The 13819-nt window shown below is 25.9% G+C and overlaps 1 protein-coding gene across 1 annotated transcript in view; it reads right to left on the bottom strand.

Moving 5' to 3' along the window:
• Window positions 1-13819, bottom strand: part of Nlg2 (Neuroligin 2) — a 38404-nt gene that overhangs the window by 19682 nt on the left and 4903 nt on the right. Inside the window, exon 2 of the mRNA XM_075293710.1 lies at window positions 1800-2032. Within this exon, the coding sequence (XP_075149825.1) occupies window positions 1800-2032 (233 nt within the window). The remainder of the gene's footprint in view (window positions 1-1799; window positions 2033-13819) is intronic.

Here is a 13819-nt window from a genome sequence, read left to right on the forward strand (position 1 = left end):
TATTTCTATAGAAAATTTTGTCAAAATTTTATTTCTATATAAATTTTTGTCAAAATTGTATTTCTATAGAATTTTTGGTCAAAATTTTAATTCTGTAGAAAATTTTGCCAAAATTTTATTTCTATAGAAAATTTTGTCAAAATTTTATTTCTGTAGAAAATTTTGTCAAAATTTTATTTCTGTAGCAAATGTTGTCAAAACGTTATTTCTATAAAAAATTTTGTCAAAATTTTATTTCAATAAAAAATTGTGTCAAAATTTTATTTCAATAAAAAATTTTGCTAAAATTTTACTCCTATAGAAAATTTTGTCAAAATGTTATTTCTATAGATTTTTTTTGTTTAAATTTTACTTTTATAAAAAATTTTGTCAAAATTTTATTTCAATGGAAAATTATGTCAAAAATTTATTTCTATAGATTTTTTTTTCAAAATTTATTTCTATAGAAAATTTTGTCTTAATTTTGTTTCTATAGAATATTTTGTCAAAATTCTATTTCTATAGAAAATTTTGTCAAATTTTTTTCTATAAAAAATTTTGTTAGAATAGTATATCTATAGAATTTTTTTTTCAAAATTTTATTTCTACAGAAAATTTTGTGAAAATTTTATTTCTTTAGAAAATTTTGTCAAAATTTTATTTCTATAGAAAATTTTGTCAAAACTTTATTTCTATAGAAAATTTTGTCAAAACTTTATTTCTATAGAAAATTTTATCAAAATTTTATTTCTATAGAAAATTTTGTCGAAATTTTATTTCTATAGAAAATTTGTCTTACCTTTGTTTCTATAGAAAATTTTGTTAAAATTTTTTTCCAAAAAAAAATTTTGTCAAAATTCTATTTCTATGGAAAATTTTGTCAAAATTTTATTTCTATAGATTATTTTGACAAAAATTTATTTCTATAGAAAATTTTGTCAACATTTTATTTCTATATTTTTTTCTGTAGAAATTTTTGTAAAAATTCTATTTCAATAGAAAATTTTTTACAAATTTTATTCCTACAGATTTTTTTTTTTTTTTTAATTTTGTTTCAATAAAAAATTTTGTCAAAAAAATTGTATTTTGCAAAATGTTATGTCTATAAAAATTTTATTTCTATAGTAAATTTTGTCAAAATTTTATTTCTATCGAAAATTTTGTCAAAATTTTATTTCTATAGAAAATTTGTCAAAATTTTATTTTTTTATTATTAACAAAAAAATTTGTCAAAATTTTATTTCTATATAAATTTTTGTCAAAATTTTATTTCTATCGAAAATTTTGTCAAAATTTTATTATTTTTTTTTTATTATTAACAAAAAATTTTGTCAACATTTTATTTCTATAGAAAATTTTGTCAATATTTTATTTCTATACAAAATTTTGTAAAAACTTTATTTTTTAGTTAGTGTATGTCTGTATTTGTATATCTCTCCATATGGCAAAACTGCCTTACCGACATGTAAACGAAGTTTTCGATAGAGGCAGGCACCGGACTTGTATACACAAATCGATAACACAAATGGGGCTCACAAAAAAATAGATATAATAAAAATATGGACATTTTATATAATACACTTCGAAAAAAAAAACTTCGGCAAATATTATCCTTTGTTGTCTAATTTTTCTCCAAAATCATCATTTCCACAATGCTTGCAGTAATTACTAACGCATATTAAACTGCAATGCACTACGGAATTGACGAATTCAAAGTTATTTTGATGAATTTCACATTTTCCACTTTTCAAATACACTCATATTACACTTAGAAAAAAAATTTTAAAATTTCTCCAAATTAAGATGTTTAGTGTACTTACGTTTATGCCGTCTACTATCATATGGTACATATATATTTAAATAAAGACAATCCTCCGATTGATTGCTAAGCAATGGTAACAATCGCCTCAATTGGGCCAAACGTGCTCGCGGTACTTCTAAAAGAGCTTCCGGGCCATTGGGTGGTATGGGTACAGTTTGAGGACAAACAGCTGAAAATCTATCAGCGCTGCGTACATTTTTCCATGTGGATGGTGTTATCGGGGGCATAAATCTGAAATGGAATACAATTACATTTGGTATAATTAAATATAGAAAAAAAATGTAATGTAAATTTTTTTCATCATAACAAGATAGACATTATTGTTTGTCCCTTTAAAATTTCTAAAAAAATCGTATGTATATGTTTGATTGGCTCAGAGAATGAAGCCCATTCACCAGTCAAATGTATGCCTATGCTTTCGCCGACTATATTAGCTCATATTGAATTTAACTAAATATCAAAAAAAAAAAAATAAATAAATAATCGGTTAGTCGAAAATTCGACTATATTGAAGGTTATGCAAATGATTTAAAATTGTTTTCAAAAATAAATCTTATATGACCACAGAAATATTTTCCTCCCATTTGCAAATGGCTGACAGATATTTCGAAATTTCAGTTTACTAGAAAAAAAAAATTTGATTGATTCATTTTATTTTTGTTGGCTATGTGTAAGGGTTGGGAAATAGGGGGTGGAGTGGGGTGGGGTGAATGGAATGATGTATTGGCAATTCTTTACCGTTATTCTAATCCATTCATATGTATATATGTAAAAAATAAAAAAAAATTGAAAAATTTTCTATAGAAATTAAATTTTGACAAGATGTTTTGTAGAAATAAAATTTTGACAAAATTTTCTATAGAAATAAAATTTTCGGAAAAATTTCTATAAAAATAAAATTTTGTCAAGATGTTCTATAGAAATAAAATGGTGACAAAATTTTGTATAGCAATAAAATTTTGACAAAAATGTATATAGAAATAAAGTTGTGATAAAATTTACTATAGAAATAAAATTTTGACAAAATTTTCCATAGAAATAAAATTTTGACAAAATTTTCTATAGAAATAAAATTTTGACAACATTTTCTATAGAAATAAAATTTTGTCAAAATTTTCTATAGAAAAAAAATTTTGAAAAAATTTTCTATAGAAATAAAATTTTGACACAATTTTCTATGGAAATAAAATTTTGACAAAATTTTCTATAGAAATACAATTGTGACAAAAATATGTATAGAAATAAAATTGTGACAAAATTTTCTATAGCAATAAAATTTTGACAAAATTTTGTATAGAAATAAAATTTTGACAAAATTTTCTATAGAAATAAAATTTTGACAAGATGTTATATAGAAATAAAATTTTGACAAAATTTTCTATATAAATCAAATCTTGACAAAATTTTCTACAGAAATAAAATTTTTACAAAATTTTCTATAGAAATAAAATTTTGACAAAATTTTCTATAGAAATAAAATTTTGACAAAATTTTTTATAGAAATAAAATTGTGCCAAAATTTTCTATAGAAATAAAATTTTGAAAAAAAATTTCTAAAGAAATGGAATTTTGACAAAATTTTTTGTAGAAATAAAATTTTGACAAAATTTTCTATAGAAATAAAATTTTGACAAAATTTTCTATAGAAATAAAATTTTGACCAAATATTCTATTGAAATGAAATATAATAATAGATATTCTATAGAAATAAAATTTTGACACAATTTTCTATTGAAATAAAATTTGGACAAAATTTTCTATAGAAATAAAATTTTGAAAAAATTTTCTATAGAAATGGAATTTTGACAACATTTTCTATAGAAATAATTTTGACAACATTTTCTATAGAAATAAAATTTTGACAAAATTTTCTATAGAAATAAAATTTTGACAACATTTTCTATAGAAATAAAATTTTGACAAAATTTTCTATAAAAATAAAATTTTGACAAAATGTTCTATGGAGATAAAATTTTGACAAAATGTTCTATGGAAATAAAATTTTGAAAAAATTTTCTATAGAAATACAATTTTGACGAAAATGTGTATAGAAATAAAATTGTGACAAAATTTTCTATAGAAATAAAATTTTGAAAAAATTTTCTATAGAAATAAAATTTTGACAAAATATTCTATTGAAATGAAATTTTGACAAAATTTTCGATAGAAATAAAATTTTGACAAAATTTTCTATAGAAATAAAATTTTGACAAAATTTTCTAAAGAAAAAAAAATTGACACAATTTTCTATAGAAATAAAATTTTGACAAAATTTTCTATAGAAATATAATTTTGACAAAATTTCTATAGAAATAAAATTTTGACACAATTTTCTATTGAAATAAAATTTTGACAAAATTTTCTATAGAAATAAAATTTTGACAAGATGTTTTGTAGAAATAAAATTTTGACAAAATTTTCTACAGAAATAAAATTTTCGGAAAAATTTCTATAAAAATAAAATTTTGTCAAGATGTTCTATAGAAATAAAATGGTGACAAAATTTTCTATAGAAATAAAATTTTCGGAAAAATTTCTATAGAAATGCAAATTTGATAAAATTTTCCATATAAGTAAAATTTTGCCATAATTTTCTATAGAAATATTTTTTTTTTAAATTTTCTATAGAAATAAAGAAATAAAATCTCGTTGGTTGAAATTGTATGAGCGAGGGTTTCGGCGAGGGAAACTGTAGACCGAAGTTCTTAATGATGGCACTGAAGGACTCAGTGAGATACTGAAGGCCGTGGTGCATGCCCGCTGTGCATACAAAGGGTCAGAGGTTCAATACCTCTCGTTGTTATTCTGGTGACAGTTCCAAGTGTATCAAGACTTCTCTAAAATGGGTTCACAGTGAAACGCCGTTTTGACTTGGGACTTGTCTATATTTTATGGCAATGTCATAGGACCACTGATTTTTTGTATGCGTACTCATTTCATTGAAGGCATAAATTCCGTATATAGATGACCCATCAACATTTAATGGGTGGTCGTTCGCCCATTCTAATCGCCCATAGATATATAGTCCAAATAATTAGTGAAATTGAATTTATGGCATTTTATTTGGTTTATTATTCTTTTGACGATGATCATCGTTGTTGTTACGTTGTTAGTTGACAGTTGTATTACATATTCTATGGATATCCATTGATTTGGATTTATTTGATTTATATGACATTGTCGTTTTCGTTTTATTGATATTGAAGACCATTGTAAATGTTGAGAGTTTAAGTACGGAAACGAGAGTTTTTTCGTTTTTTTTTTTGGCTGAATGAATTAGTTGGATTTTAGTTATGTTCCATTATGGGTATGGTTATGGGATTGTTTTTTTTTTACTATTATTATATTTTTTCGATATTTGGCATTTTTTTTATAGCTTCATGTTTGTTGAAAAATGTTTTTGTGGCTTTTAACTGTCCTATTGTGAAAAATTGCCCAGAGGCAAGAGATACTATTTAGATTTGTCATCAATTGAAATTGAAATCGGAATGAAAAATGTCTAAATTAAATAAATACTATATTTATGATGTTTTTGAAAACTATTGGTAATTTTTTTAAATAATTTGTTAAAAAAACATATTTTACTTTAAATTTTTATATTCTCCACCATACACTCAAAAAGAAGTGAACCTTTTATTGCACTAAAGCCAATTTAATTATATATTTTAGTTCATGAAATTATAGATTTTAAAGAAAAAATTCTTGACTTTAATACTTTTTTGTGTACATTAGTTAAATTAAGTAAGAAAGGGGGTATCCGGTCTATTGAAACTTTAAGTTGCAATTGCACATCTGGTGGTGTCAGGAAATATATATATATATGTCAAAGCAGTAGTTCTTGAATTATAAGATATCTGAGTGGCAAGTTTTGAGGGAAAAATAGGTATAGGGATAGGTTCAATAAGATGGTATAGGGATCACGATTGCCACTCGAACCAAAAATAATTCACCAAAAATTTGGAGAAAAAATTATCAAACACCTACTAAACAAAAAATCTTAGTTTACAAAATTGTATTTCTATAAATTTCAGAAAATTTTATTTCCATACAAAATTTTATTAAAAAATGTATTTCCATAGAAAATTTTGTTTCTGTAGAAAATATTCTCAAAATTTTACTTCTACTTATTTTGTCAAAATTGTATTCCTATAGAAAATTTTGTAATTTTTTTTTTTTATAAAAAATGTTAAAATTATGGTTCTATAGAAAATTTTGTCAAAATTTTATTTCTATAGGAAATTTTGTCAACATTTTATTTCTATAGAAAATTTTGTCAACATTTTATTTCAATAAAAAAGTTTGTTAAAATTTTATTTCTATAGAAGATTTTGTCAACGTTTTATTTCTATGAAAAAATTTTTCAAAATTTTATTTCTATAGAAAATTTTGTCAAAATTTTATTTCTATCGAAAATGTTGTCAATGTTTTCTTTCTAGCGGATTTTTTTTTCAAAATTGTATTTATATAGGAAATTTAGTCAACATTATATTTCTATAAAAAAGTTTGTTAAAATGTTATTTCTATAGAAGATTTTGTCAAAATTTTATTGCTAAAGAAATTTTTGTCAACATTTTATTACTATAGCAATTTTTGTCAAAATGTTATTTCTATACAAAATTTTATTTATATACAAAATTTTGTCAAAATTTTATTTCTATACAAAATTTTATATCGATACAATATTTTGTTAAAATTTTATTTCTATAAAAATTTTTGTCAACATTTTATTTCTATACAAATTTTTTGTCAAAATTTATTTCTAGAGAAAAATTTTTCAAAATTGTATTTCTATAGAATATTTTGTCAAAATTTTATTTCTATAGAAAATGTTGTCAATGTTTTGTTTCTATCGGATTTTTTTTTTCAAAATTGTATTTATATAGGAAATTTAGTCAACATTTTATTTCTATAAAAAAGTTTGTTAAAATTTTATTTCTATAGAAGATTTTGTCAAAATTTTATTTCTGAAGAAAATTTTGTCAACATTTTATTACTATAGCAATTTTTGTCAAAATATTATTTCTATACAAAATTTTATTTATATACAAAATTTTGTCAAAATTTTATTTCTATGCAAAATTTTATATCTATACAATATTTTGTTAAAATTTTATTTCTATAAAAATTTTTGTCAACATTTTATTTCTATACAATTTTTTTTCAAAATTTTATTTCTATAGAATTTTTTTCAAAATTTTAGTTCTATAGGAAAATTTTGTCAAAATTGTATTTCTATAGAAAATTTTATTTCTATAGACATTTTTTTCAAAATTTTATTTCTATAGAAAATTTGCCAAAATTTTATTTCTATAGAAAATTTGCCAAAATTTTATTTCTATAAAAAAGTTTGTTAAAATTTTATTTCTATAAAAAATTTTGTCAAAATTTTATCTCTATAGAAAATTTTTTAAAAATTTTATTACTATACAAAATTTTGTCAAAATTTTATTTCAATACAAAACTTTTATCTATACAAAAATTTTTTAAAATTTTATTTCTATAGAATTTTTTTCAAAATTTTAGTTCTATAGGAAAATTTTGTCAAAATTGTATTTTTATAGAAAATTTTATTTCTATAGACATTTTTTTTTTTAATTTTATTTCTATAGGAAAATTTTGTCAAAATTTTATTTCTATAGAAAATTTTGTCAAAATTTTATCTCTATAGAAAATTTTGTCAAAATTTTATTACTATACAAAATTTTGTCAAAATTTTATTTCAATACAAAACTTTTATCTATACAAAATTTTTTTAAAATTTTATTTCTATAGAATTTTTTTCAAAATTTTAGTTCTATAGGAAAATTTTGTCAAAATTGTATTTCTATAGAAAATTTTATTTCTATAGAATTTTTTTCAAAATTTTAGTTCTATAGGAAAATTTTGTCAAAATTGTATTTCTATAGAAAATTTTATTTCTAGACATTTTTTTCAAAATTTTATTTCTATAGGAAAATTTTGTCAAAATTTTATTTCTATAGAAAATTTTGTCAAAATTTTATTTGTATAGAAAATTTTGTCAAAATTTTATTTCTGTAGAAAATTTTTTGTCAAAATGTCATTTCCATAGAAAATTTTGCCAAGATTTTATTTCTATAGAAAATTTAGCCAAAATTTTATTTCTATAAAAAAGTTTGTTAAAATTTTATTTCTATAGAAAATTTTGTCAAAATTGCATTTCTATAGAATATTTTGTCAAAATTTTATTTCTATAGAAGATTTTGTCAAAATTTTATTTCTATAGAAAATTTTGTCAAAATTTTATTTCTATAGAAAATGTTATCAAAATTATGTTTCAATATAAAATTTTGTCAACATTTTATTTCTATAGGAAAATTTTTCAAAATTGTATTTATATAGAAAATTTTGTCAACATTTTATTTCTATAAAAAAGTTTGTTAAAATTTTATTTCTATAGAAGATTTTGTCAACGTTTTATTTCTATAGAAAATTTTGTCAAAATTTTATTACTATAGAAAATTTTGTCAAAATTTTATTTATATACAAAATTTGGTCAAAATTTTATTTCTATACAAAATTTTATATCTATACACAATTTTGTTAAAAGTTTATTTCTATAGAAATTTTTTGTATTGTATTTCTATAAGAAAATTTTGGCAAAATTTTATTTCTATAAAAATTTTTGTCAAAATGTAATTTCTATAGAAAAATTTGTCAAAATTTTATTTCTATAGTAAATTTTGTCAAAATTTTATTTCTATAATAAAAGTTTTTTAATATTTTATTTCTATAGAAAACTTTGTCAAAAATTTTTTTCTATAGAAAATTTTGTCAAAATTTTATTTCTATAGAGATTGTTTTCAAAATTTTATTTCTATAGGAAAATTTTGTCAAAATTTTATTTACATAGAAAATTTTGTCAAAATTTTATTTTTATAAAGATTTTTAACAAAATGTCATTTCTATAGAAAATTTTGCCAAGATTTTATTTCTATGGAATATTTTGCTAATATTTTATTTCTATAGAAAATTTTCCAAAATTTTATTTCTATAAAAAAGTTTGTTAAAATTTTATTTCTATAAAAAAGTTTGTTAAAATTTTATTTCTATAAATATTTTGTCAAAATTTTATCTCTATAGAAAATTTTGTCAAAATTTTATGTGAATACAAAATTTTATATCTATACAAAATTTTGTGAAAATTTTATTTCTATAGAATTTTTTTTGTCAAATTATATTTCTATAGGAAAATATTGTCAAAATTGTATTTCTATAGAAAATTTTATTTCTATAGACATTTTTTTCAAAATTTTATTTCTATAGGAAAATTTTGTCAAAATTTTATTTCTATAGAAAATTTTGTCAAAATTTTATTACTATACAAAACTTTTTCAAAATTTTATAACTATACAAAATTTTGTCAAAAATTTTATTTCAATACAAAATTTTGTTAAAATTTTATTTCTATAGAAATTTTTTTTCAAAATTTTATTTCTATAGGAAAATTTTTCAAAATTGTATTTCTATAGAAAATTTTGTCAAAATTTTATTTCAATACAAAATTTTGGCAAAATTCTATTTCTATAGAACATTTTGTCAGCATTTTATTTCTATATAAAAATTTTGTCACAATTTTATTTCTATATAAAATTTTAACAAAATTTTATTTCTATACAAAAATTTGGCAAAGTTTTATTTCTATAAAAGAGTTTGTTTAAATTTTTTTATAAAAATTTGTAAAGTACCTCTTAGTTGGAAAATCTACCAAACATCGAGAATTCTGCCAACGTACTAAACAGTAAAAAATTCTACCAATCTACCATTTTTGTTAGAATTCTACCAACCCAAAAAGCTAAATATTGCTTTTTGCACACAGTTTGTAGAGCATGTGAATAAAATTACCAAATTTACTACAAGAATTTTTAATGTTCCAACCAAATTTACCTTTGATTATATTTTCAGTTAAAATAAATATAGTGAGAATATTACGGCCTGAAGGTTATACCTCTTCACTATTTGCTGAATTATATTCACTTTTACTTCATGGTCGATATTCGTTATCCTTTTTTTTCATTTACCAAAGGTCATCATCTATACATAATATATGAAAATCCTTTTCATTTATTGACCTAACTTACTTTCGTTCAATGGTATGCTTTGGGGGAAATTCTCTTCAAGAAAATGATACAAATTTTGTGATGGTTTAATAAAAAAAAAAAATACCTTTACCTATCCTTTCACGGTGAAGGAGATTGGTTATGCCAGCTAACTTATTTTCTGCTATAGTAGCAATATAAAGTCGTTAAGATATCGAATCGATTTTGTTATCTCGCTAACATCACCTCCATCAACAACAAGAAGGCAAAATTGTTTGGGGAATTTTAGTAAGCAAAAACACAAAATGTTGTAAAAACTCAGTTGAAGAGCAAAGGCTTTGTGGAATATCACCTTACCAATTCGCCCATCCATTGGGAAAATAACAATAATATAAAATGCATTAAGATTTTAAATATTCAGATAGATGAAATCTAGAGGGAGAGTTAGGGGGAGAGAGAGCGAGCGCAAAATTACACAAGATATCCTTTCAAAAAGAAAGTTATATGGAGAGAAAATCCACTAAGGATGACTGCCTTTGTCTGCTCTCTCTTACATTAGCAGTGTCATCATTGATGTGAAACGATTGTTTTTATAAAATGTCCACAATGACAGCTATACAAGAACGAATTTAACATTGACAACTAAAGATTGGATATTTTCATCACTTTCATGAAATAATAATATCGAGAACACTAACAAATAAAAAGAGAATTCTCATGACAGTTGTTAGATTCAAATAAAATTGGCCAGAGTATGTGGGAAAATTACTTTGAATAGTGGGAAATGGCAATGTTGAGTGATACTTAAATATTAAGGTGACTTCCCGACTGACTCATATGTCGGAAAGGCGATGGTATTTTTTCGTGGAAATAAAAAGAAGCTATCGGACAAACCTCGTCTTGCAATTTGAAACAGCAGCAATATAGTCAGTGGAATAACGAGAACTTAAGGAAAATCCAGATAATAACGTAGCAAGGCAATTACTTGATGAGAATAGGACACGGATCATTATAACTGTCTGAATTCAAAAGTGATATCTGGAGTTGGGTTAGCTATAGTGGTGGCACCTCGATATTTCAGGGTCATTTAGACTATTCAGTCCATTGCGATACCACAGTGGCGAACTTCTCTCTTATCACTGAGTGCTTCCCGATTCAATGTTAAGCTCAATGGAAAGGGAACTCCTTTTCCACATTGCAGTGAACCCACTTAGGGACCTTTGAAAGACTCAGAAATGTCACCAACATTACTGAGTTGCGATAAATCACCGCTGAAAAACTTTTTGGTGTTTGATCGAAACTGGGTTTGAACCCACGACCCTGTGCATGCAAGGCGGGCATGCTAACCATTGCACCACGGTGGCTTCCTATCCGGAGTTAAGGACTTTCTTGATGGTGTATCTAACGGATTTACCACGGGGAGCCACCGTGTTGCAATGGTTAGCATGCCCGCCTTGCATACACAAGGTCGTGGGTTCGATTCCTGCTTCGACCGAACACCAAAAAGTTTTTCAGCGGTGGATTATCCCACCTCAGTAATGCTGGTGACATTTCTGGGGGTTTCAAAGCTTATCTAAGTGGTTTCACTGCAATGTGGAACGCCGTTCGGACTCGGCTATAAAAAGAAGGTCCCTTGTCATTGAGCTTAACATGGAATCGGGCAGCACTCAGTGATAAGAGAGAAGTTCACCAATGTGGTATCACAATGGACTGAATAGTCTAAGTGAGCCTGATACATCGGGCTGCCACATAACCTAACCTAACCTAACCTAACCTAACCTAAAGATGACGAGACCCAGAAGTATTAGCACTGTAACAGTTTTGCAATTTCAATGGTGGCGAGAAAAGATACCAAACATGAGCCTAATTCCAATAATGAATGTGGACAGACATATGTTGAGGAGAATGAGTTGCTGACGAGTTGGAAAATAGTAAATTGAAGAATGGGAAAGGATACTTAGCGCGCACAGTTCTCAGACTGAGACCTTCGGCAAAGATGAACAGACGATGGATTATTAGCTACCTTACAGCTTTGCAATCAAAGCGGAGGAAAGAAACCACACCAATCCTGAGCCAGATTGCCGACAAGAAATGCGGATGGATTTAGATGTATATATCAAGGCGAACTAGTTGATGATTTAGACGAGTTAGTGAATGACAAATTAAAGAACGCAAAGATGAGCAGACGATGGATCATTAGCTCCCTTACAGATATGTAATCATAGCGGAGGAAAGAAACTACACCGATCCTGAGCTTGATTGCCGACAAGGAATGGAGATGGATTTAGTTGATGATTTACTGCCTGTTCATAGAATTTTCGTTCGCCACGAGACGAACAAAACGTCAAAAATCATTCGTTGATATCTCGCGAACTGGAGTCTGTCAAATCACGATTATTTCGGTGTTCCATAGTAAATCATAAAGGATGAGTTCATGGCAAAGTTGGAGGATTTCTACCGTATATGTCTAAAGTTATTTTAGTTTCACTATAGGCGAACGATTCGTCTCGAGACGATTTCGTGTTTCATGAACAGGTAGTTAGACAAGTTTCAGAATGGAATGTTAAAGACCGGAAAATGTTATTAAGAGCGCACTGTTCTCACAAGTACCTAGTACTTTGGCAAAAATGAACAAACCTTGGAACAGTTCTGCAATCACAGCGGAGGAGAGCAACGATCCCGAACCTGAGTCTAATTGCTAACAAATAAATGTTACAAATTCAGAAGGGAAGAAGTTCCCGATTTAGACCAATTAGAACGGAACCGTGCTGAGTCCTTCGGACCTGCAGTTCCAATACTGAGATCTTTTATGCCTACAGTTCTCACACTGAGGTCTTTGGTTCTACACACCCATAGAAAAAATCATGAACGGCGTGCTCATTTCAAGACGATCCGTTCATGAAAGTGAATCAACACACATGTGGTGTCAAACGGAGAATAGGCAGTGTCAATCTGACAACGATAAAATGACACCATACGTTGACAAAACAACAACCAGCTTTCATGATCTAAGAACGTAATGGTTACGAATGTAAAAAACATAAAAATCCGCTACCGTGATTCGAACCTAGATTGCCTGCACCATAGGCGGCTGTTAGCCTTAGCGCATTGCACCTCCGACGGAGTTGCCATAAGAATGCCTAACGAATATTTTAAGACTTTTCATGGCCAAAGAAAAACGAAAGCCGTTCATGAAATTGTCAACGCCCTTGGACGAAACCGTGAAAATTCCGTTTTGATTTTTCGTAAACGTTTCCGTTTAATTTTGTTTTCGTCCGTTCACGATTTAGGAACGTAATTTTTTTCTATTAGTGCAGCTCACATACAGTTTCTACATTGCCATCCGATCCCATACTGAACCCATAGGTTCTGTTACCTGCCTACACTATCCAAACACTGAAACCTTAAGACTTTCGGGTCCACTGTTCCTACACAGAGTTCTTTGGGCCTACAATTCTCACACAGAAGTCTTCGGTCCCACATACAGTTTTTACATTGCCTTTGGTTCCCATACTAAAACCATAGATTGGGGTACCTTTCTATACTGAGACCTTAGGTTAGGTTTTGTTTCCGTCCGTTCACGATTTAGGAACGTATTTTTTTCTATTAGTGCAGCTCACATACAGTTTCTACATTTCCATCCGATACCATACTGAACCCATAGGTTCTGTTATCTGCCGACACTGAAACCTTAAGACCTTCGGGTCCACTGTTCCCATACTGACTTCTTTGAGCCAACAGTTCCCACACAGAAGTCTTCGGTCCCACATGCAGTTTTTACATTGCCTTTGGTTCCCATACTAAAACCATAGTTTGGGGTACCTTTCTATACTGAGACCTTAGGTTAGGTTACCTGGCGACCTGTTATTCTAAACTCTGGGACCTTAGAGTCCACAGTTCCTACACTGAGACAGTTGGGCCTAACATTCCCACAATGAGACGTTCGGGCTCAACAAGTCCC

Source organism: Haematobia irritans, chromosome 2 (assembly GCF_050003625.1).
Source record: "Haematobia irritans isolate KBUSLIRL chromosome 2, ASM5000362v1, whole genome shotgun sequence".
Classification (NCBI taxonomy): domain Eukaryota; kingdom Metazoa; phylum Arthropoda; class Insecta; order Diptera; family Muscidae; genus Haematobia; species Haematobia irritans.